The 26,509-nt window shown below is 36.1% G+C and overlaps 1 protein-coding gene across 2 annotated transcripts in view; it reads right to left on the bottom strand.

The window, feature by feature from the left end:
• Positions 1–26,509, bottom strand: part of gfra2a (GDNF family receptor alpha 2a) — a 92,460-nt gene that overhangs the window by 20,756 nt on the left and 45,195 nt on the right. For both annotated transcript variants that reach the window (XM_051904586.1, XM_051904585.1), the window contains exons 4-6: positions 24,938–25,343; positions 3,414–3,523; positions 583–723 (exon numbers count right to left, since the gene is read on the bottom strand). In XM_051904586.1, the coding sequence (XP_051760546.1) occupies positions 583–723; positions 3,414–3,523; positions 24,938–25,343 (657 nt within the window). The remainder of the gene's footprint in view (positions 1–582; positions 724–3,413; positions 3,524–24,937; positions 25,344–26,509) is intronic.

Below are 26,509 nucleotides of genomic sequence, written 5' to 3' on the forward strand. Positions count from 1 at the left end.
AAAAGAAAGAATAGACTATCGCAACTTGGGTTTCATGCCAACTTTCATGCTAAAGAATGAACGTGTTCAACTAAATCTAAAATATGTAAATCTAAACATCTGTCCACATGAATTTAAATAGATTATCATTTGAAAATAAGCCAAAAACCTCAGTTTTAAATGGCTGAACACACACATTATCACCATGAAATACCAAAAAAGGAGTCCTGTGGAATGATAACAAGCCAGGGAGGAAGCCTTATTTAGCCTCAGCCTACATGTTTACTTTCTGCTAACAAGCGTGACATTAGTTACAAAACAATCAGACTTTATGATTCTGGAGGTGGGTAGAGCTTCCACACATGGGATGAGTTTTGTAAGGGAAAGTAAACACAAAACATGGCAGCATTTAAACATTGTCACAGTAGCAGCAGCATTCAGGTTTTCTAAACAACCGCATACTCATATAAGTATCCTCAATTATTTATCACAAAGCTGAGTATAATTCTTGAATGCAAATGCTGAAAGCTAAGGCGTGAGTGAAGCTGGAAGGGAAAGACATTACAGGTGGAACTCTTTAATAACAAAAGGTTTAAGACTTACGGAGACAAGTGTTTTCCATGAAGTCCTGTAGAAACTTCTCACACTCCTCTTCCTGATTCCCACTGCCTTTGCAGTTACACCAGGGGGAAATGGTGAAGTTTGAGTGAGCTGCGTCCATGTAGTTAGGAGTCATGTCTGTACCTATTGGGGGAACAAATCAAACAAAATATTAAAATATCAAATCAAACAAAATATCATTCTAAGTAACTAATAATGTCTATCTTATTGAATTAGGAAATAAACATGCATCAACATTACTTCATCATCAGAGATAAAATTTAGAACAATTTCTTTATGTTTTTGTTAGAAATTAGAAAATAGAAATTAGTTGTACCAATGTAAAAGTCTTTACTGTCAGTTTTGATTCATCCTTGCTGAATAAAATAGGCTAATTATTTATTATGCTGCGTTCACGCCAGTGTTGGGTGTAACGCGTAACGCGTTACTGTAATTAAATTACTTATCCACTGAAAAAGTAAAGTAAGTGATTACTGTTCATTTTTAGGTAATTTAATTACAGCTACTTATAATGTACTTGCGTTACATACTGTAAATTAGTTCAACAGTTCTGTTGAAATCAATATTGAATTTAAAATCTAAATTTGTCATCTAAAGGTAAAAGTGAACGCTGCCTCTTTAAAATCGTTAGCTGTAGTGCAGTTGCGCGTGAGTTCGCAACTTCGCACCAGTTGGCTGCGTAGTCGCTGTCTGAAGATGTCGGCAGAAGCAAGTGGCTGTTTTGCAGAATGGAAATATTCCAATTACTTCACTTTTTTGACACAGGTAGGCAAGAACATTACAGTAAAATGTAAGCTATGTCCTAGAGAGAAAAATCTGCGCGCACTCTCTGAGAGACGGTCTTCAGTCAGTGCGCTCTCGACCAAAGCGCACACACATAGCCGCCTCTCGCAAGTGTCAGATTTCCGCGGTTATTATACGTAAACGTTCAAATACACACACAGTTATGTCAAAATGCCCATCTTGGCGTATATTCGCGTTGGTTATGTGAATGTGAACAGCATGTGTAACAGCATATTGTCTCTGTCCATTAGGTCTTAGTATAGCAGCCTTTAAAACATGCTACTGTCTAGTATTGGCTGTCTGTATTATAAATGATAATCAAACAACAAAAGAAAAGCTTTAATAAGGATTCATCTATATTTAATTTATACAGTTATGACTATGCAGAGTTATTTTATATTTGATTATTACATTTCTGTGGTATTTTCTTTCTTTTTCTTTTTTTCTTTCTGTGGTATTTTTACTTACTACTATTAGACCTACCTGGAAAAAAATATATAGCATTGTTTTATTTGTATTATTATATATTTTTACCGTGGTATCGACTTTGGTATCGAGTATTGTGCCCTTTTGGTGGTATCGGTATCGACTACTAAATTTTTGGTATAGTGACATTCCTATTTGTTACTAAAAAAATTTAAGTATTATAAAGTAAATAAAAGTATTATAGTATATGTTTTAATAAAGTTAAAATGTTTTAAAAAGCTATAAAAGGCTAAACTATTCCATGTTTGACTAAATTATTAAAAGAGTTTCCTTTCTATTGTCTATCCGGTTAAAGTTTATAGGGATTTTAAGAAGTAATTAGTAAGTTACTTATTGAGTAATTAAATTACTTTTCAGACAGAGTAATTAGAAAAGTATTTTAAATACAATATTGATGATGTAATTAGTAATTAATTACTTTTTTGAAGTAACTTACCCAACACTGGTTCACGCCACCTCGTATTTACCGGAATCTTGAGATATATTCTGAGCTGTTCACGTCCTCGGACTGGGAATTATGCATTTCTATGGCACCACTGTCAACGCCTAAATGAATCTACAGCAGTCAGGTGGTACAGCGGCCACTTGGTACACGTAGGAGCTTTCAGAAAACCCTCAGTCTACAAGCTGTAATTACGAGCTCTACAAGGACGCGAACACTTTTTACAAGCTAGAATCTCGTAATTACAGGAATTAAGAGGTGGTGTGAACGCACCTTTTAAGTATTAATTTCTTTTAAAAAAATCTTACCCCAAACATTTGAACGGTTGTGTATGTGTAAAAATAGTAGTAATAGTAGTTTCAAAATGAACAAATTTTCTTTTATTAATTGTATTATGTTCATATAAGTTTCTACCTATTTCCACTCAATTGACCCTTCGCCGGGAATTTGATTGACATGCGATCTAACAAATCATAACGCCAAATCCGCAGTTATGTCCAACAAAGCAGTCAGGGGACTTAGTAGATTAACGTCGGTGGACTTGAACTTGAAAAATTGTGTACTCACATCTTTCCGCAGTTGAAACAACATTCCTTCTAATGTTATTTCATGTTTATTTGATGCTATAAATTAACTAGAAGGAAGAGATGATCGGTTCACGAGCCACTTGAACTGAAGCACTACAGCGATCTGTCACAACACATTAAAGAGCCACAAAATGGTATTTATTGTTTAAACTTCTTTAAAAATTACAAAATTTGAATTTTGAGACTTTCATATCAAAAGTAACCTGCTCTGTCTTGTCTGTCAACGTGTTGTCAGTGTCCTCTTTGCTCCGCAATGTATTTTTCACTGCGTGAGAACATGATGTGTGTTGTGAGATCGCCATGGCTTGTTGGACATAGCAACAGTAACTAAAGGGGGCAGGTCTTTGCGAACAGTCAATTGTATTTCAGCAATTCCGAAAAGTAACGTCGATTTTGCTTGGTGTCAGTCAGTTTGACCCCAGCAAAAGCACATTCTAGAAAAATAGCCTACTGCATTTATTTCTGTTGAACATATATACATCAAACAGAATTATGAAAAACATTCTTTAGCTCACCGATCAGTCTGGTGTAAGACGCAAGGCAGGCCTGATAGTCATCGTTGAGGCAACTGCTGATGGAGTGAGGGGTCATCTGACAGTTTGTGTGGAAATCAGCCAGTCGTGACCTTGGCAGAAAAACACAACAGCAACAAACCAACATGAAACTACATGAAAAAAAATGAAGTGCAGTCAGTCTATAGTTTTGCCTAGGGGTGAAAAATTGGGGAAAGTCTGTGCATGTGTGTTTATGCCTGAAGATGCCAGCTGCAATACACAAAGGACAGAGTTTGAGTCTGTGCATGTTCAGAGGCATCTTCAGCTTTACACACCACTGCTTTTTCTTCAAGATAAGGGGAAATCATGACTATCTCTCTTTCTTTTGCTGTCTTTCATTTTTTTTCTCTCTTGTCCATTAGTTAGTCATCGTTGCTGACCGTGACCACAGCATGTTTGTGGTTCAGAGGCATCCTGGGGGTCAGGCAGCAGACAGGACATCCTCTCTGGAGCATAAGAGCTTCCACAAACACTTGAACTGTCTTCTTATAGTCTGTCTTAGCCATCCATTCTCTGTCTGCGTAAGGCAATAGATAAACCAGTGGCTATTTGTTGTTGCAGAGAATTTTAAACATTGTCAGACAAGTTTACAGACTCTTTTGGCACACAGTATTTCTGTCCGCCTCCTGCAGGAGATCTGGGAGCACTGCTGTGTGACCCAACAAGCGAACGGACACAGTGTCCGTTTCTCAACACCCACAAACATCACCAGTCCAACCACACACATAGTCCTCTGTCCTTTTCATTTATAGTCATTTCTTTGCTGTTTGGTTGGTTATCTTATTCTGAACAGTCTGCATTTTAAAATAATATATATATGATTTATCAGCCTTGCAATTACATCATTCATATTAACTTTTCTTCAAGCCTACTATTAAACCTAATTACAAAAGTTAGCTTTCATCATTATTCATTATTGTATTTTGCAGACATTATCTCAAGTCTTAAAATCTCTTCCTTCAAAAGCCACTTGGCAAACACTGTTGTTCAAGTGCCCTTTAGTGCACTTTAAAGTTTGAGTCAGACAGAAAGTACAGTTAGAAGTGGGTCTCTGTGGAATGTAGTACTAGATTCAGTCCCAGCAGCATCCAGAGTGTATTTAATTCATACACCCTCCCTTCTTTGTAAATGCACCTTTTAATTAGCATACCGCTAAAGACCCTGCTGTGATTTACATGTCTAATTACATCTGTTCACGCTGCTGGAATCAAATGGAGAGGTGCAAAAAATATTGATGTACCAGTTGGGTTCCCAACATGATATTAATTCGTGAAAGTATAGGAGCTGGAAGTCATAAAACTTCACAAAACTTTCCAAGCTCCCTGTTCTTACTTTCTTAACTATTACACAATATGACAAACAGGCAAGATGTTTTATATTCTGTAATACATTTACCATGTTTTTTTGTTTGTTTTGTTTTTCAAAGCAAAACCACTGATGTCCAATAAAATATATACTTGATGAAATTTTGGCAAAAGCAAAGTTTATTCCTAAGCATTTATAGTACTTATAAATAATGCAAAAACTCCTATCATACATAAATTATTGTACGGGTTTCTGTGAAAAATCAAGAATTACTCTTTGCCCTGAGAAAATACGAAACAAAAACAATGCTACAGTCTGTTGTGAATAAAAGTAAGTTTGTGTCTGGTGAACTTCTGAAATGCAGAGGAAAAGTTTCCTCTCAGTGTTTGTTTTATCAGTCCAATGTAAATTAATTTACAGTTACATTTGACATTTTACACAGTTTACTGGTAAATGGCATATGGAATACTATTTACCTTACATTAAGGAATGGGTTATTGACGAATAAGGTTTTTAAAAGTGTTTAATAATGTTTAAAAAACATAATGGAGATATAATTAATTTTGAAGTTTTATTAAGTGTTAACAATGAGATTATGTGGTTTTTATAATCAGTTAACACTGCTTTTGTCATTTTTTACAAGATAGACAAAATTTTCACCAAAAAAGTAATTTGGTTTAACCAAATTTTCAGTTTTACCGAATGACACTTTTGGTTATACCGAATTACAATATTTTCAAAAAATGCTAACAGGCTGATATCTAGCTAACTAGCTAGTTAGCTTGCTATCTAGCTAGCAAAAGAACAATCTAACATTTTTTATTTAGTACAAGTTTTTTAAATATTACAACATTTTCCATGTTTTATAGTGGTTGTACCAAATGACCTGATTTTTTGGGACATGTGTATGAGCAAGTAAAAACATGAATTTGTCAAATAGTTAAAAGAGAGTTAGTTACTTTGCTTTACGACCATGTGGTCCTTTGCAAGTGTCTGAATGATGGCACATCTTGTCACATGATACTGACAGCATGACTTGATCTAAAATGGTGTCTTTATGTTGGTTACTCCGAATGACATCAATGAAATTCATTTTTCTGATCATTCTTTCTCCTAACAAAGCAATGACTTCTACACATATATTTAATACCATTTTGCACTATGTTGATATATAGTGTTATTATTACATTTATTACATTTTAAGATATTTTAATCACAAATGAAATGGCTGTATTTATCTTTGGATGGTTAAACTGAATGACCTTTTGACACTTCAAAATCTTTAAAATACCTTTATATGTAGTGAAATATAATTAAAACCTTTTGGACTAGATAAAATAGATCTAATTGTACTACCTTATACTTTGGATGTCATATCTTTGTTTTTTTATTATTATTAAGGCTTTTGGACAAAAAAATGACCTGTCATGTCATTGATCCAAATACAACATGCAATCAATATGATTAAGCAATCAATTGATATTATTATTATTATAAATTAGAGGATAGGGATAGAGGATAGGAATAGTTTTTTTTGTTTTGTTTTGTTTTGTTTTGTTTTTAATTACTCCATCCATTTTGACCAGTGTGACCCATTTATGTGGTTTTGGCGTAACAAATTCATAAACGACCAGCTTTATAAAATTCACATAAGTAAGTAATAAGTAATTAGCCAGTCCCAGAAATGTGGAGGCAATGACTTCTCTCATATTTCTCAATGAGAAAACAACTCCCTCTGAAACAGTGTTATCTTAAAAGAAATGTAGTTTATACATTATTTGAGCTTTTATTTTGTAATATACATTGTATTGTATTGTTGATTACTTTTCTGCCATAGCCTTGTGATGGACACCCCATGTGTTCAGGAATTGAAATTGCTACTTGTCTTAGACTCAATCAATAGTAATATCTCTTATTCCCTCACCTACAGCTACGAATTTATCCAAGGACTAAAGACTCTGAAACTGGGCCTCCTTCTCTTTCTACTGCATTAACCAGCTAATGAAGCAAATAATGCTTGTCTTATTTGTTCTACGTCTTATTTGTTCACTCTCTCTTACAGTATTAGTTGTAGTCTCCGAGCACATTGCGCTTTTCCTTTGTGTTTCATTGTAATGAGTTTTTTTTTTTTTTTTTTTTTATAATTTTAGACAGAATTTTCTCCATCTTCCTTATTGGTCAAATGAAGTACTCATCCTTCTACCAAAAGGGGAGGGTTGTTTTGTGTTTTTATATGTCTTGGGGGAGCTGTTATGGTAACTGAAATGTATCTTATTAGCAGAGGAGCTGCAAGAACCTACCAACAGTTGTTTTTCATGGCAGAGAGGAAAGCGTGAGACAAGATAGACCAAGATAGAAAGGTTTTAGCGGCAGGTTTTGCCTTTCAGGTGAGGACAATATAACTGCTATAATTTACTGTTCACTTGAAGTTTAGAAAAGGCTGTCTAGGATTGTTTGGGCAGAAAGTGCTCTGGCATCAAGATAAAGCACATTTCAGTTCTCGCCAGGACTCCTCTATTATACCTGAGCGGACCACTCACTGTTCAAATTACAGCCTGTCTGCCTTCGAAGGGTTAGAAAGGTCCTTTTAGATTCTCTATTCTCTGAGAGAACCCCAAAATGAGCACCGCTAACAGTTTTTTTTTTTTTTTCATTTACACACACAAAAAGCATTGGACTGAGATTCATTATCACATATAGTTATAAAAAATCGGACTCCTAAAAGTCAGTTTGTGTGGTAATGAATTTCAGTCCAGTGCTCTTCAGACCTGTGGGGAATTAATACCTTTTAAACAATGCTTCTCGTTGCTAGGGACAGCAATAGAGCTGCATGATTAATCCTTAAAAGATCGCGATCTCAATTCAAACAGCTGCCACGATCTCATTCCTACATGACAACGATTCGGCTATGTCTAATAAACCTTTGACAAAATCACACCAGAACATTCAAATTTGCATTTGTACTGACACTGACCCAGAGAAAGCAGTTAGGCTAGCTATGAAACAGCTTCACAAACAGTCTTCCACCACACAGTATTGTTATTTCCGTGGTACAAATATTCAAATTATCACAGAAGTACTGGGATAAAAGTTTATAGTTCGGATATAAACACTGATGTCTACGGAAGCAATCGAAATAGAGCAAATAACCTTTTAAAAGTAACTTGGCGATTGAAATAACGATTGTAAAGATTACATCGTTGCACAACTAGGTGGCGACAAGTGACTGTTAAAAAATTTATTTGTCATTGAATCATTCATTCAAGAGATTTGTTCAAAAACACTGAGTCATCCAGTAATGAAACAAGTAAAGTATTTATGAGTGAGTCATTGAATCGTTCATTCAAACCATTTTTTTTTTAAATAATTAATTGATATTAAATAGACTGTAGCAATTTATACTGTCAGAACCTCTAGTAAATTGCATGCTGTTTTGTTTAGTTGTCTGTCAGAATTGTGGGAGAATCGTGATCTCTATGTGAAACAAAAAAAAAAATCGTGATTCGTAATTTATCCTGAATCGTGCAGCTCTAGACGGCACTAAAGCAAAGACAATTGATCTAAATTTAGCACTTATCTTAGGATTCAAAGTGTACTGTGGTACTATGTGATTATTTATCATTTATGATTTAGATATTCTAGAGCCATTACACGTCAAGAATATGTATGTGTCTATTCGCTTTACTTTTAATGAACCATAGTCAGACAGCATATTAAATTTAACATAAAGCATAAAACAAGGCTGTGAGGGGAAGACAAAACAATCAGAAACAATCAACACCAAGGTACAGCATTACAACCTATTGAACAGACTGTATAGACTGCATGTCTATCCCTTATAGTGTCAAATGTTACTTGTTTATCTAATAGTGAGAACAGATTCCATAATCTGATGGCACATAGGCCAGGTTTTCTTCATTTTGAAGTTGTTTTGTGATTAAAGATTAAAATCTGCTTTCATTGCACATGGACTGCCTGAATCTATGCCTCTCAATTTGGTAAATGATGGAGTCACCCTATGCTTGAGAATGAAAGAGCTCTCCTGATGCTGGCTTGAAGGACAAAGTACTGAGCCACTTTGAGACTAATGATTGACACTGAAAAACAAAAGGGCTCTGCACCTTTCGCCAAGAAAGCAATTGAAATGGTCCAATCTCTATTGAATTTCAGACTTATCGATGTTGAGGGCCATTACTGGGCCTTATTACGTTAGATTCATCTTCCAACAGCGAGGGGGGCATGTTCAGATTTATTGATTCACCCCAGAGAGAAACATTTCTCCTTATAGTATATAGTAAACTTGACATATTTAAAGGAGACAGTGCTGCTTTTGCAGTCCAGATGATTGTGACCTTAAGAATCTGTTCTATAATAGACATCATGTTTAATTTAACACAAATGAAAATGAGGCTATGGGGGATAGAAGTACAAGTCTGTTGTACTGACGCATATATTGGCATGGACTGTTTCATTCTCCTGCACAAAAGATATATTGAGGAATGTTTCAGCTGTTTTTGTCCATCACATGATTACAAGTAAAATAGTTCAAAGCTACAACAAAATCAACTGTTGCACATCTCTGAGCAATGAAACTGGTGTTTCATTCCTTAACGGATCAGAGTTTTCGAATGATATGTTGAGTGAATGATTCAGTGGCTTACTCATAAATAAGGGGCTGCGAACAAAATCGCAAAGACTCTGAATAGCTACTTCGTTTGAATAAGTAATTACTTTGCAACCATTAAAAAAGTACATTCTGTATAGTGTGAATTTGTATAGTATGAATGTAATTCAGACAATCTTATTGTCATTGTCATGTGACCTACAAACGTCAACAACATCGCTTAACTGCCATTCGCAACTCCTCTCCCATGGCCTCATGGAATAGTAAAGTGCTGTCCATTGTATGTGCACTTCAAAATCTCGCTGGAAGTCATCCAGGAACTTTCTGCCTACTGTTTTTTTTTTTTTTTTTTTACACAGTTTTTCTGCAATTACAGTATATAATATGGAAGTATGTGATTTCTTCTTTGAATCAGTGCTTTTGAAATAGTTTTTTGAATGAATGATTTACACAGAAGGACAGTCAAATATTAAAAAAACACAAAACTCAGGTTTTTGCTGACCACCAAATACATCCCGTCAACTAACATATTAGTTAACTTCATTTTTCTTTCCATCTGAAGTCCTTACAAATACCTTGCTCATCCTAGTCAGGGTTATGTGGGTCAGGGTACCTGTGTTAAAATCGATCTGTTCTTTGATTTCTCCCTGTGAGAGCCTACCCAAATCTCTCCGACAAATCAGATGCAGTGGAGGAAAAACAACAGAGTGGGGACTTCAAACATTTTGATGTGTCGCATCGATCCAGCTTCACATCTATGCATGAAAGAGCCCCAGAGCTGAACAAGCCAAATGATTTGATGCCCAAGTGCCTCCTATGCCTTTTGTGTCTTTTATGGGTCTTCTTCCTCATCTGTTGTGATGTTTTACACAGCTGTATCCCCAAAACAGAGTTTTTAGTTAAATAATTCAGGTATTCCCCTCTTAAGTAATGAAGAATGATTCTTAAATGGTCCATTGTTCGGGATATGTCTGTTCTAGTCAACCACTGTTGATCTCCACGATGGCAGAGGAATTTTTCATGGTTTGTCTGCTCACACTACATTATTCTATGTTTACACCAAATCACTTGCTTCTGTCATCACATGTGCTCTGTTCCAAAACCTAGTGAGCTGCTTACAGAGGCATTTTCAGTCATCATTGGAACGCTCCCAAAACAAAGGCTGTTTTAGTCATCTAAATTATGTTGAGTATGGTAGATAATATCTAGAATTTTAGAATTCAGAATTTTAAGGTATAATTACAAATATCCTTTATGGATACAATCCCAAAATGCATTGTCCCTAAAGGCCCATCCAAACCAAGGACAATAAGTAGCAACTGTTTACACTTAGTACAAAGAAAATACTTTTTGTTGCTATTTTACACTTAGTGCAAATAGCCACTGCCTTATAATAAACAGCAGGTTAATAATAAACGTTGGTGTAGATGCTTAGTTAATGTTATAGTTCTCAAGTTATAAGTATCATTCTAGGTGTGAATGGGCCTTAACTGACAGTGAAACAATAAATCCAAGATGGCTGATCAAGCTCAAACTCTATTGAAATTACGTGTTGAGTTGCTGCCTACGTAAAGCAAATCATTCCATTATTAGGCTCCTTGATGGAAGATAAGTAACGTCATTAAATTAAGTTTAATACTGACTTCTAAGACTGCCTATGTAAGGAGTATTACTTATCACTCTTATAACAATGCTAACCTGTGTCAGTCTCATTTGAACCTTTCATTTATCTTCCTTGATACCACTTCAGCAATTTCAGATAAGATATGAACATGCCAAACAAACTTAACCTCGAAAAGGAAGCGTCTCTTCCTCCCAAGGCCTTCCCAACACAATCCCTGCATCCCAATGTGCATTCTATTCATCCTAAATAGTATGAGATTACAATAATTGTGTAAAAGCATAGTATGTTGAAAAGAGTATGGCAAAAGTCTACTATTTCCAAAGTGTGGATCCGTGCACACTCTAACGGCTGATATTGGCCACAACCCATTGCGCTTTGGAGAAGAATTCGGTTCAGAACTAAAAACACGAATAAAAAGAACATGGCAGATGTGCGAGAGACTGACGGTTAAGTAGAGACTCCCTGACAGGGGTTTGATATATTAATAATCAATATCTAACCTGACGAAAAATTATACAATGTAATCTGTTATATGTTCCACCTGCAACAACACTGTGAACTTTAATAAAGATATGGATAGCACACTAGCAAAGCAAATATATTTGGCAGATATATTAACTATTAAATGCATCATTATGCAAAAAATCATTAGCAGAATTCTCCGACTGGCAGATCAATGTGCTACTTGTTTTTCCGTATGGTAGGAAGAAGTTTTAGTAGTGCAAATGTGGAGTGTGTATATGAGGATGTTAAGGATGATTGACAGGCCAGTTTACGGTAACAGAATGCACGCAATTATGCAACAGAGCATAATTCTGACATGGTAGTGTGCCTACTCTTCTGCTAAACACTCTACATTTTCTTCACAAAGAGTATACTTTTAGGGTGCAGTATTAATAGGCGAATTGGGACATAGCAAATGTCTCTTTGTTTTAGTTAAAGGTACACAGTAGTAGCCTTCAGGTGTGTAAAACCCCTGCATTATTACAGGTGACCTGGTTTTGTAGAGCACATTATGACAAACTGCTGAATCATCTTGCTTGCACAACAGAAATACAACCAGGTCCTTCAATGACACAATTTTAATTCAGCTCCTTGTCCAGGCTTTTATTATTCTATGAGTGGGTTAATGCAACTCATTCATCGCCAACAAAACTGCATTTACTACACAATCTATCAAGTGCATCCAAAACCCTTGACTTTGTTTGACTTAATAACCTCCAGTTATTTTCACATTACATCTTTACTTGAGTTTCTGCTCAGGCAGTTGCTGCCAGAATCATACTCAAGACACTGTTTCTAGCCAGCGCAGTCAGTCACTGGCTTGCCGCCCTGCTACCTGCAATCCATTACCTAACCATACACCGCACTCAGACTGATGTGACTGGCTACATCCAGTTTGGTCATCTAGCTTCCCTATCACTCCACATAAAGTCATTCCACTTGGCCAGGAATGCACTGAGCTTAGTAGAAATATAAATCAGTGGAAGACGCAAGTTGATTATATAGTATTCAGTATGTTCAATACTGAAAAGTATTATATGTTCATTTCTGAAAAATATTTACCCCGTATTTGTATTGTGCTATTAACTCAGCAGCAAACTAACATCAATCTCTAAAAATCAATTGTGAGTTGAGTCTTCCATGCCCTTTACATAAGCTTAAACTTTTCCAAATCACCATCTTTACGCTCCACTGCGCATCTTTTTGTTTTTCTATGTAAACTTGCGTTAGACGGACATCTTTGATGACGGACATCTTTTAGTCTCCCCTTATGAAAAAAGAAGCACTTAATTCTATTGAATGTGCACTTGTGTACTTCAAATCTTAAAAGTATATTTAAAAAAAACTGTACTTGCAGATAATATAATACTAATGAAATGAAAGGACACTTCAGTGTACTTAAAGAGAGTACACTTTAATGAGAGTTTCTTAACACTTGAGTACACTTTGCCAAATTAGGAGTTTAAAAAGTTTCAATAGAAATGACATTAAATGATATTTTAGTTTATAAATGCGTCAGTACATTCGGCAGTACACTTTAACCATATTTCAAAGACAATATAAGTAATTATCAAATTACATATAAAGATGTACTTAAGTCCTACGTTAGGTGTTTCAAAAAGTACTCTAAAGTTGCATTAAAAATAAATTTAAACTATAATCGAACTGTTACTTACTGTACATGACTCTTTTTAAGTAGACTATATAATTTCCACAAAAAGTACTGTTTTTAAAAGCATGCTAAATTGTACTTTTTCACATATTTATGTAGACAGCAGACATCAAGCTGCACTGCGCACCTTCTTGTGAGTCATTGTGGCATTTTAGAATGTCTTGTAATGTCAAGGGTCAACAAAGGAAATTGACTTTGAAAATGTGTTGATATCCCTGTTACTCACTTACCTCAGTTGCTGCAACAAGCATATTTAAGCCTTTCTCTCACATCTGGCATTGCTGTGCAAAGATAAATAAACTCAGCAGTGGGACAGACTGCTCATTTGGCATGTTACCCGTATTTGGAAAACACACCACATCCTACTGCACGAAAGCCTGTCAGATCCATACTTCTCCAGCAGAACCATGACCCAGCTCCTATTGTGGAGGGATCGATAGCTAACCCTGTCATTCTGTGCTTTATTTGCCTGGACTGTATGCTTGAAACCAGTTTTGACTGCTCCTATATTTGGCCTACCACCAGTCCCCATCAAAACAGATAAACAACATTCCTGTACTATAAATCAGGGCTAAAAAAAATGTGTATTTGGGAGAGAGAGAGAAAAAACACTCATGCAACTGCTTCAGATACTGTGCAAATGGACGCCCAGAGTGCTAGACGGATATCCTTAAAGTACATTCTTCATTCTGAGAAAAAAAGAAAGAAAATCACAACCAGTGTCTGGTTTAGCTTGTCACGACCGTCAGCAGTGTAGCGTCACAATAGACACAGATTCAAATATGAAATGAAAATGGCAGTCTTGAAATGCTCCCAATCACCACGGTAAAGAGTAGAAGCTACAACAACAATCATCCAAAAACAGACCACTGAATGCATCAGAACTGGAGATACTGAAACATCTGATCTGACAGAACGACTTGAGCAAATCTAAGCTGGTCAGGCTGCTCTGGTTTGCAGGTTTTAAAGGGGTTTAGGGTACTTATTTTGTCAGGCTGGGAGTCTGATCAGCTAAATGAGCTGATAACCAGCTAGACCAGTTCAAATCAGTGAAGACCAGCAATCTTAGATGCTTAAAGCTGTTTTTTTTTTTTTTCCCCTATAGCAGGACTGTACAACAATTTTATAGACCATTGGGTCTGAAATGTATGGCCATTCGCCTACTTAAAAATCAATTAAAAAGCCATCATCTGTGTATTACACCTGAGGATAATAACAGAGCCATTAATCACAAAAATGACAGTGTAAAACAAACATAACAATAAGAGAAATATGATCTCAATTTGAACTTTTATATGCAATTCCATTTAAACCTCCACAAACATAATTGTGGTGATACGGCCTCATATTAAAGTCCCAAGAAAGATAACTATTTTAGTGTCCACACAAAAGCACTATAAAAGCTGCAGTTATGTTTTATGGCACTTTAAAGGCTTAAGCTCTTTAAAGTCAGGTGGATTTGCCTTTAATTAAATCATAAAAACTCAGAGTCTTGCATCAAATACTGCATAGACAAACTCTAGATAAGTCAAGCAGCATTGAGGCAGTATGTGAACATTAGACCTTAATAAACAAATCATATCAGTAGTTATGCTGCTTATTCAGCCTCTGAAAAATTAGATATGCCATGAACTTTCACTCTGCTCAAAATGCAACTGAAGAACGAGAACGAAAAAAAATGAAGATGAAGAATGAAGAACGAGTTTTGCTTAAAAAGCTCATTTATTCCGCTGCTGAAACTATTACATAACACAAATATTACCAGGACTAGGATTTGGGCTAAAATACAAATGAATTAATTTGTTGTGTCATATTGACATAAATAGGGCATGGTTAGGGGCAGTCAACTCAAGCTCAACATGCTTTATAAAAAGCAGAAATACAGACTACCAAAAAGAGAGGATAGTGCCATTAACCCTATAAAGCCTAGTGAAACCTATAAAGCCTACTGAAAATCCTGTTGTACAAAATGTACTACATACCTTCTGTCATCTGATTGATAGTTTATACTTTTGTTTACCAAGTAAAAGGCCTTTTAGGAAAATTCTAAAAAACAGATCATAGTACACATTGTTTTTAATGGACTGAAACAACTTAGGTTTACTTGATCATCCATACATAATTTTTTTAAACAAAATAATGTTAAAATGAAAGTGTCAAATATGATACATCAGGATTTTGATGCATTGCATTATATGTTTTGCCCCCCACAAATAAAACTACAGAACTTTGATCATAAAGCGAATCATTTAAATATCACCCTAATGCTGGGTTCAGACTACACAATATTTTTGTTGGTTACGATAGTCACTGTGACAGATTATACAATTTTGACTCCTAAAATCTTGTCGTGTCATGGACAAGAAATATATACGCGTTGCTACCCGACCATTCATCGCTTGCAGTCTTTAAAAACGTGTGTGCTGTCATCAAGAAGGTGACTGACAGAAGGTGCCATGAGTGTAAACAAACAATGGCTTGCAGCATGTTTTGCCCAAAAGTGGATACATATCTGGATTGCATGGATATTTGGATTTCCTCCAAAGAGATCTGAGGTAACACATGTTTTATTTACTTTTTTTTTTTTTCACTCTGTCGCGGTAGTCCCTCGAGAAAACATCATAAACGCAGGAGTATTGTTGCCATAACTCCACAAACATTAGCTCTGTTGTAAAATTCCACCTAGCAGGAATGATACCATTGTCTCTCATGTAGGAAGGTGCTTCCTATTGGCCAGTGTCGTCATAGACGACTGGAAAAAATAAATAAACATGCTAGTATTTCTGTCGTGACATCGTGAAGCATCACAGACCTGACATCGGTTGTCATCCACTATGACACACTACATGAGCTGAAACAATCGAATCTTTTTTTTTTTTTTTACAATAGTTACAACTGTTATTAATATGCATTTATCTAAGTAGTCTGCTATACTGTTATAAAGATCTCATTGATTTACAAGTTATTAGAATTGCATTGTATTTTTGGCCATATAAATATCATCAATTGCACCAAATTGCATATTTTTGCTTAGTTTGGGCCTCTGAATAAAACTGAGGTGTTTTTTTCTCCTTGAGTATGAGATCCACATTCTCACTATATCATACTATATGGGCCATAAAAGCCTGATGTATCAAATACGATACTCAAGAAAAAAACACATATGTACACTTTTCTTTAAGTATTTTGTCTAAAGGTTCAATAAACAGTTCAATTTATTTTATTTTATTTTATTTTATTTTATTTTATTTTATTTTATTTTATTTTATTTTATTTTATTTTATTTTATTTTATTTATTGATTTTGTTGTGACTACGTCAGGCTTTACAGGGTTAAACTGACTTGGTTAATTCTTTTATTTATTTTTTTTTGTTTTATTTATTTATTTTTTTTTTTTAACTTGCAGCTGTATATTAAATATATAAGCACTATACCATACCTTGCAAACTGTATGACAAAAGATGACACAATATTCATTTTGGGGTGAACTATCCCTTTTAAACCCATTTTTATGGGTATATTGCAAATTATTGACAACATTTATTATAATTATACTCGATTTTTCATTAAACATATGTTAAAGGGGTGGTTGATTATGATTCCACTTTTTTAACTTTAGTTAGTGTGTAATGTTGCTGTTAGAGCATAAACAACATCTGCAAAGTTACGACGCTCAAAGTTCAATGCAAAGGGATATATTTTCTTTTAAAGAAATCGCTTTTTAAGGACTACAACAAACGGCTGGTAGGGACTACAGCTGGCTTCTTCCCGGGTAGTGAGTGACATCACTAACCCTAAAATTTACATAAACCCTGCCCCCGAGAACACACAATAAAGGGGGCGAGGCCATGTTGGGCTCCTTTAGAGAAGAGGAAGAGTTGTTGTAGTAGAGTGTTGTTGCCATGACGTCATTTTATGAAGTACTGCTTCACAATTTACTGCTGGATTTGCACAAAAAATTAACATGACGGCACAAACTGAATCAACTCCACAGCAACTACACAAATTTATCCACTAACCATTCAGAAATGTCCAGATGCATTCCATAAGTTGTAACTTCTTCCTGAGTCTCTCTATCAGTGTTCGACTCCGGTTTGAACAATGTAATGCTGCACCGTTACTGACAATTGTCATTTTGGCTGCGTGAGATTCTCCAGCTTTGTTGTTGTTGAGCAACTGAAGTGCAAGCTGTTAAAGCTCTGCCCTCTTCTGGAAAGCTAGCCTGGAGCAACAGCTCATTTGCATTTAAATGGACACACACAAAAACGGTGTGTTTTTGCTCACACCCAAACAGGGGCAAATTTGACAAGCTGTAACAAATGATCTGTGGGGTATTTTGAGCTGAAACTTCACAGACACATTCTGGGGACACCAGAAACTGATATTACATACTGTAAAAGGCATTATAGGTCCCTTTTAAGTCATTGCTTAAATTTTCTTCTGAGGCATGCAGGGGTATCAACTAAAATCTAGATCTGGCTTGTTCCAGCACAAATTAAGCCCCAGAGAAAGGACAGGAAATGAGGGAAAGAAGAAAATGTTGCAAGCCAGAATTTGATCTTGTGTCCCCCTAACACAATGTACACATATTTCAGATGCTCCTTGCCAAGACCCAAAGCCATTGACCTAGAGTGACATTTGAAGGGAGGAGATACACACAGTGAATAAGGCTATTGAGGCTATTGACCCAAACAGTGTTGAATCAGTGAGGTCGTGGGGCCGCCAACTGTGGCTTTAAATAGTCAAGCCCTGTATGAGCCCGCAGTGTCATTCATTACAGAGTTCATCATGTATTTCTCTACTCAGACAAAGCCATCCCTCACAGCTCCGATCGCAGCGCGGCCAATGAGAGATGATGTGAGGCCAATTTCCACTGCAATGGATTCAAGCCATGAGGCGAGGACGGATGGGGATTGTGGAGACGGATGGGGAGGCAGGCTTATTGTTAGTCGGCCCAGTACAGTTGAAGCACTGGATTAAGCTGACTGTGACATTCATGTTTAATAACGCCAATCCAAACAGTGATCTGTCATTCAAGATGGGTGAATTGATAAAAATGGAAAATGTGAATGCAGAGGAAATCATAAGTGAATATAGTGTTGGAGGTAACATATTACAAGTAACATGCATTATGTAATCAGATTACTTTTTTTGATGTATCAAGTAACTCATTACTTTATACATTTACATATTACTATTTGAATTACTATTTTAAAAAGTAATGCACATTTGTTTACAGATTTAGTTTCAAGAGATCTTTTGTATAATTAGCTCTAGGGTTCAGGGAATATGATGGTTTTTAGAATTTGGTATTAGAATATAACAATATTCTAAGTAAGCAATAAGGTACGAGAGGCTGTGCTGTATCGTGAATAAGTCACGGCTGAAGGGTGTTGTTAGGCCGTTTTATATAACGGTTACCACACAATACAAATATTAAAGCCAAAAAATATGTATCAATGAAACTTTCACTAAAAGCCTTCCTTCCGCTGGAAAAAAATAGTCCCTGACCAGCAACAGAAGTTACATTTTTACACCATTAGATGGCGGCAAAGACTGTCTTTATGAGTGTGTCAGTCAGTAGCGAAGACTTTTACATTTAAAATACTGAATTGTTGTGAACACGGAGCAAGACGCAACTGACAAATGCTTTGACTAGCGCTGTCAGTCACGGAAAAACCCCTTAACTGTTAAAAGGACAAGATAATACATCGGACATTTAAACAGATTTTTTATTATGAACATAGGACTGACCTGAAGGAAAATGCTAAATCTGAATGCAGGTAATAAACTCGCTCAATCGATCTCTTTCTCACAATACTCATCTACATAATACAGTAAGCTTCAATGAACAAAATCAACTGAGAACGAACAGTTTACATTGCTAAGAGTCATTGCTAAGGGTGTTGTGTAGTGATACACAACCATTGGGTGAAGCGGCCATAGCCGTGTTTTATCGTGAATAAAACACAGCTATTGACCAATCAGAATCAAGGACAGGAACTAACCGTTATATATATATATATATATATATATATATGAAGAGTTTGGTTCCAAAATGCGATAAATGCAATTTTCATAAAAAATTGAGTTTCCACCAAAATCAGTATTGTATCTGGTCGGTATTGAAATGTCATTTATTAATTTTGCGCAAAATGCGATATCCGTCGTGTTATTCTGTCATGTTTTCTCCCTTTCTTTCCAAAACGCGACAAAAGCCAAGGCCTGTACCATGAAGCCAGATTAGCTGGCTAGCCAGTTAAGTTTCAGATTAGTTTGTGCCAATCCTGGGTTTTAGGTACCCTGAAAGTGACTTGGCTTTTAGCGGTGTTCATCGCCATAGTAACTTACGCTCCACAGCTAACCTGCTCCGGGGCAGGTTATGTTCTGGGTAAGAGATCTCAAACCGAAATTGGACCAATCAGATGTGAGCAAAGTGACACTGACACATCCAATGCAATAAAGTCCCTCCCCCAGTTTCTCTTCCTCCAAATTAAAGGTCACTATATAGTAAAAACAAATATTTAACGATGAAATTGTCTTGCTTTAATGATTTATAGAATTATTTTATGATTTATATATGATTTAAATAATTATTATATGATCTATATTATTATTAATCCATTTCACACAAGCAATTTTAGTTTAACAGTTATTATTAAGCATTTATTTTAAATAAATATTAATATATACAGATCATATGTAAGCTGTAGAATCAACAGATAACTCTTTAAAAATGACTACATAACCTTACATGTTTGAGTCTCTATTGCTGTATATAATAAACTATATAAACACTTAACAATTTTCACTTGCTCTGATAGAGCAAGATAATTTCTTTTATTTGTCCTTTTTCATGGACAAGTTTCTTCTTTAGTGTAAATGCATTTAAATTCTTCATTTTCTTCAGCAAAAGAGATTTGAATCGCGTTGACTCTCTCGCGAGAAGTAAACCACAGTTTCTTTCTGTTGCAAGGCATGTGATTGGCTGTTTGCCACTGATGTCACGCATTCATGTGCACGCGCTCCACTCCACAAACTCAGGATCAAAGCCTGAGTTGACAGAGAAAGTTGATGATCAGCATAATGGTACCAACAAAGCCGGATTGGAGTGGTATGGTTTTGTCAACTTGAAACTAATCCTATAACCCTAAGTTTGTTCAACTACAATCATGGTACAGGCCCCCAGTCTCCCTTCTCTGCAGAACGCAATATATATCCGCTCAACCAATCACAGCGCACCATTCCACGCACTGTAAACAGTAATGGTGGCCTTCTGAATACATCCGGCATCCTAGTTTTCCTTATCTGCTTTGTACTTTGTGATCAACAAAAACAGAAAAATTAATAATTTTGACGGCATTGATGAACATGTGGTGGTTTCTGCGGTGGGGAAGAAACATAAGTCATCGAAATCGAACCATTTACGTGAGAAGATTAAGAAGATGAGGCACGAGTCGGGAGGAGGAAAAATGCTGGCTGTTGCTTGTTCCACAACAGCATCAAATTTCTGTCACGGTCTCCAAAACTGAATCATGGACAGTTTTTAAAAGCCATTTTTAATACCAATACTCTGTACTTGGTAAATGTGTTTATTTTAGCCGTGCGGTGGCGCCAGATACTCTTTAATCGGTAATGACAAACGGAGATAATTAATTTATAAAATTAACAAGATGACTCCTTGAATTCATTTTGGGAGCGACGGCTGAATGTATTTTTAGTAAAATGCATGTATATAAGATTAGTATTGGCAAAGTTCAGAGGCTGTTATATATGTGAATCAACTTACCTTGTTGTGTATTTTCAATATAAAAAATAACTTTTATATTGATGGATTAATTGCATTTTGAAAAAAAAAAAAAAAAAAAAAAAACATGTCATGGATTTATTGCATTTTGGGGGAAAAATAATCCATTTTTATAATAAACCTTTTAAAATCAAAATGTAGATTTGAATTTTTAATGTTTCTATAACCAAAAGATGCTATGTGAAAGTTTGAAAGAGAAAATAGTGGTTTTCATCTTGCCACTTTCTTGGTAAAGAAAACACCTTTTTACTCAAATTAATCAAAATGGAATTATAGCGTTTTATATATATATATATTGCTAAGTATGATTAAAAGTCCTTCATTAAGTTTTTTTTTTTTTTTTTTTACAGTTTGAAGTCAAAGGGAACACTAATCACCACAATGGTGACTTCCAACAAAACCCAGCTATTTACCCTATGATCCCACAGTGCAACACAATATGGATATTCTAATTTATGATTTGTAATATTTTTTACACTATAAATAATATTACATATAATTGGCAACACTATTGGTTTGCGTGGCAGTGTGAAAAAGTAAATCCTGTCGCAAATCATTGATCCTAAACACGAAGCAGTCAACAAGAGGGAAGAGATGCCTTTTCGCCTACATTATCTGTCTTTCTATTTCACATAAACACACACCCACATAAACACCTCCACAGACGTGCCTCCACACAAAAACACAGAGCAATGAATAGATTTATGTCCATCCTCTGCAGTCTTGACTGTATGACTGTTCGCATACATCGGGTGCAGCAGAGCACTAATGCTAACGACACACGAGAACAAATCAGTCTTCTTAAAAATCCTCATTAATGCTGCTTCATATCCTTAGTCAACTTATATCTCTGATCTCTTCTTCAAAGTGCCTTCATACAGCTTCAAAGTTAAAAATCAGCAGGGAAACATGCAGTACAGATGAATCCCAGATTGAGCACTCAAACTACGCATTCACTTATTTAAAAGCAACAACAGGAACAGTGTGTTCTGTTCTATAAGTAATGTGTTCATGTGTGTCCTTGCGTGATTATGTATTTTCAGTCGTTGGAGGAGGTATTCGTATAATTTGTAGCCATTAATGCTTCAGAGATTATTTGGTTATGCATATGTGTTTAATGAACCTATCTTCATTGCTAAATACACATTACTACCAAAGGCCATGTTAACATTACAAGACCAAATTGTCTCAGTCTGTGAAAGACATTAACGTGTATCAAATCAAATGAATAGTTTTCTTTGAAATGCAATATTCTGACATATCAGCTGTTCACACTATGTGGCTATTTCTGCTACATTGCAGAGAATTACAGATAACTGCTCATCTACCCACATCTTCCAACACAGCCACGGATTAAGCGTCGGGATGTTTCACGGTATCTGTGGACTAAAAGCGAAATCTATGTTCGATGCCACTTCTGTAATTTGCATATAATAAGCATGACCCTTTCAGGCTTGTGAATGATCAGGCTTCCATTCCTTCAGTGTATCAGCACCAAATGTTGAACTAAATGCATTTTAACTAAACTAAAATGAAACTACAAAACTAACTAAAACAAATTAAATTTAGTTTTTGATGCATGTATATTAGAAAATGTGAAACCTTTACAATCCACCTGCGTAACAGACTGTTCTGAATATTTAACAGCATTAAACATTTTAAAAATTATTTTAAATGAACATTGGCAACCCTAAAATTTCAAAACATGAAATAAACTGAAATGAGAAAACTCTACTAAATCTAAGCTAAAATAAAAAAGCTAAATAATATACAGAGAAACTTAATAACCTGTGTGTACAAACCCTCTCATTTTACAGAGGCTTGATTTCTTGACAGGCGTTGACAAAGTAATCCAGCAATGGTCCACTGGTAAGTGGTAGTGGATAAGCTTGTGTTAATAAAAACAGTTGGCTGTTAAATCACAAGGAAACACAGTAAAAGTGATGTACTAATGTTCGGTTCAGCCTAATTGAACACTGTCTTGTCAATTAAGCAGAAAGTCTCTTCTGTTTCTAATAGAAGGTTCTTAAAATGTCTGCAATTACTTTCCTGGCGAAGGCTCAAGGCACTAATAGAATATGGTGGAGGGAAAGAGCAGACTTTAATTTTAAAGCAACATTAAACGCTTTGGGTATAACCTAAAAAAATCAAATGGAAAATTAGTGCAAGGTATGTAAATATAAAAACATTTACTTTACATTCAATTTAACAGGTACTTCAAATGTAGTATCTGTTTTCTGGCTTGCTGTTGTGGTTAAAGAACCAGAACAGTTAACTGGAAGGATGCTGGTTCAGCAAAGTGTGAGCCGTGAGCCAACATCATTGAGCCCTTGAGCACAACGCACTACTAAGGCCCCTGAGCAAGGCACTTAAAGGAACAGTTCATCCAAAAAGATGTTCGAAACCCATATGACTTTCTTTTATCCTTAAAACCTAGTGGAGTTTTTGTAGAATATCTTGGACATCTTTTAATATCTTGAAATGTCTTTACTCCTAATCCTCTAAAGTGAAATTGATTGTTATAAAATGGTTAGTTCCTGTCCTTGATTCTGATTGGTCAATAGCTGTGTTTTATTCACGATAAAACACGGCTATGACCGCTTCACCCAACGGTTCTGTGTTTCACTACACAACACCCTTAGCAACCACTCTTAGCAACGTAAACTGTTCGTTCTCAGTTGATTTTGTTCATTGAAGCTTACTGTATTATGTAGAAGAGTATTGTGAGAAAGAGATCGACTGAGCAAAATTATTTATTATTATTATTACCTGCAATCAGATTTAGCATTTTCCTTCAGGTCAGTCCTATGTTCATAATAAAAAAATCTGTTTAAATGTCCGATGTATTATCTTGTCCTTTTAACAGTTAAGGGGTTTTTCCGTGACTGACAGCGCTGGTCAAAGCATTTGTCAGTTGCGTCTTGTTTTTCCGTGTTCACAACAATTCAGGCTTTTCAATGTAAAAGTCTTCACTACTGACTGACACACATAAAGACAGACGTTGCCGCCATCTAATGGCGTAAAAATGTAACTTCTGTTGCTGTTCACGGTCAGGGAGTATTTTTTTCCGACAGAAGGAAGGCTTTTAGTGAAAGTTTAATTCATGAAAGTTGCATTTATACATATTTTTGGCTTTAATATTTGTATGGTGTGGTAACCATTTTATAAAAGCAGTAAGGTACTCGAGGCTAGTGCTGTATTGTAAATAAGTCACGACTGAAGGGGTTGCAGGCACTCTGCTTAGCATCGTGCCTAACAACGCCCTTTAGCCGTGACTTATTCACGATACAGCACAGCCTCTTGTACCTTATTGCTTACATAAAGAACATATATATTTGTATAAACTTAGCATGAAGCATGCACATATATAAATAGTAAAGAAAGTAGTATCATGAAGCCAAATAATACAGTCATTTATTTTTTAAAGATTTTCTGTGAATAATGACTTAGATTTCTGGTAACACTTCAGAATATCAAATACACCACACAAGTTGTATGGCTTACTTGTATGATACTTCTATGATGTTCTATGTTGCTTTTATGTCCTTTTTGAAGCTTGAAGCTTTTTGAAGTCTCAATTCATTCAATTCATGGCCCTTTTTGTTTTCCATGGAAGAAAAAATGTAATACAGACTTGAGGAAGAGCAAATAATGACAGAATATTCATTTTTGGATGAACTATCTATGTAATCAGAGATCCAAGGGGATTTTCCCTGTAATAAGTTTGTGCTCGCTGTTCCATGGCGACATTGTGGGAAAGCTATGGTTATAAAAAAAGATTTAAGAGTTACAGATTTATGGAAACTGACGTTTTTTTATGTTACAGGCTTCTTTGGATGAATCACTTGTTTTGTAGCTATGGGGAGTGGTTTTAGATAAAAGCATCTGCTAAATGAATAAATGTCAGTTCATTTCAGGGCTACATTATAAAACACATTGACTTGCCTACCTGCAGTGGACGTCCAGGCGGCAGGTGTTGCGCAATTGAAGACAGTTGGGTTTGCTCTTGTCCAGGTATGAGCAAGAGGGTACAATGGTCTGTCTCCTTCTCTCAGCACAGGCCTGGTCCTTGCAGGAGCAGAAGAGCAGCCCGTAGGTGTATTGCGTGTCAACGCGCTCAAAGAACTGACGCAAGGCCTTATGGCAGCGCTTTCTGTTGCAGCTGTCCTGTGACTGAGACTGTGAGGGTTGCTGGCCCTGCGTCTGCGCACGGGTGCAGGTGGAGATGTAGTTGGAGCGCTGACGCTTGCAGTTTTCATTGAGGTTGCAGGCTTTGGTGGCGTCCAGACAAGGGTTGCATGGGCGGCTGGGATCTGAGCAGTGTGGCTGGCCTTTACTTGTGCCAGAATGTATGCCTATGAGAGGAGAGCAGGAAAGATAAGTGAGATTTTGTTTGTGAGAATGATATCAAGAGAGTGAGAGGGGAATTGAGAGTGGGTGTGCATAAGAAAAAAGAGACAATCAGATGCACTGTCCCACATACACTCCTTGTCTGATGAATTGGACAACTCCAGCACAACAATGAACTCTTTGATCTGATTCCAACTCGGTGTCCCAATTGGGATGCTTTCAAAACACACACACACACACACACACACACACGCCTATCATTATGAGGACTTTTCATAGACGTTTATATATATATATATATATATATATATATATACTGGGCTTTGTCTATCCCCCAACCATAACCCCACCCCTAAACATAATCCTGCATTTTTACATTTTCAATAAAATAAAATAAAAATTTTACTTAGTGATTTGAATTAGTTGGACAGCTGGATGTCCTCATAATGTACAGGAAGTGGCCTGAAACCTGAACAAACACTACATTTTGGGGACATTGGGTCCTGAGGATATTTAACCAGGTATGCTGGATGGTGCGTCATGTGGGTGACGCAAAAATTTCCCTGGTACAGATACATTGGATGGGTTTATAATAAGCGAGACACATTCGCTATAGAGTGTTAGCTACTTGCTTAGTCTCATGACACATAGCAACACAGCTAAAAGTAAATATGTTGGACCAACATAATCTCACGGCAATTCGTATATTTTACGAGGTGGCTAATTCGTATGACCTCACTCATACAAATTCGTACATTTTTTGCTAAATCGTATGAATTTTACGAGTTTCCAAATTCGTATGAATTCATACGAATGACCTACCTCTAACCCCACCCCTAAACCTACCCATCACTGGGGTTTAGACAAATCAGAATTTGTACGACTGAGGCGTATGAATTTGTATGAATTAGCCACCTCGTAAAATACGTACAAATTGGTCATGAGATAGCATTGGTTGGACCTTTTATTGAAAGTAGCCTACATTTACCTGTTGAGACATGCCTTCACAAGCACCCGTAAGAGCTGTGTTTGTGATGTTTGAGTTGAGGGAGGGACGACACGCGAAAGGGGCGTTTCCAAATGATGCTGTATTTTTGTAATTCCGCTAGATGCCACCAGTGTTGCAGAAATGACACACTTCACCTGTGCGGCGCAACGGCTTAAAGACTCA

This window comes from Ctenopharyngodon idella, chromosome 8, assembly GCF_019924925.1.
Source record: "Ctenopharyngodon idella isolate HZGC_01 chromosome 8, HZGC01, whole genome shotgun sequence".
Classification (NCBI taxonomy): Eukaryota; Metazoa; Chordata; class Actinopteri; order Cypriniformes; family Xenocyprididae; genus Ctenopharyngodon; species Ctenopharyngodon idella.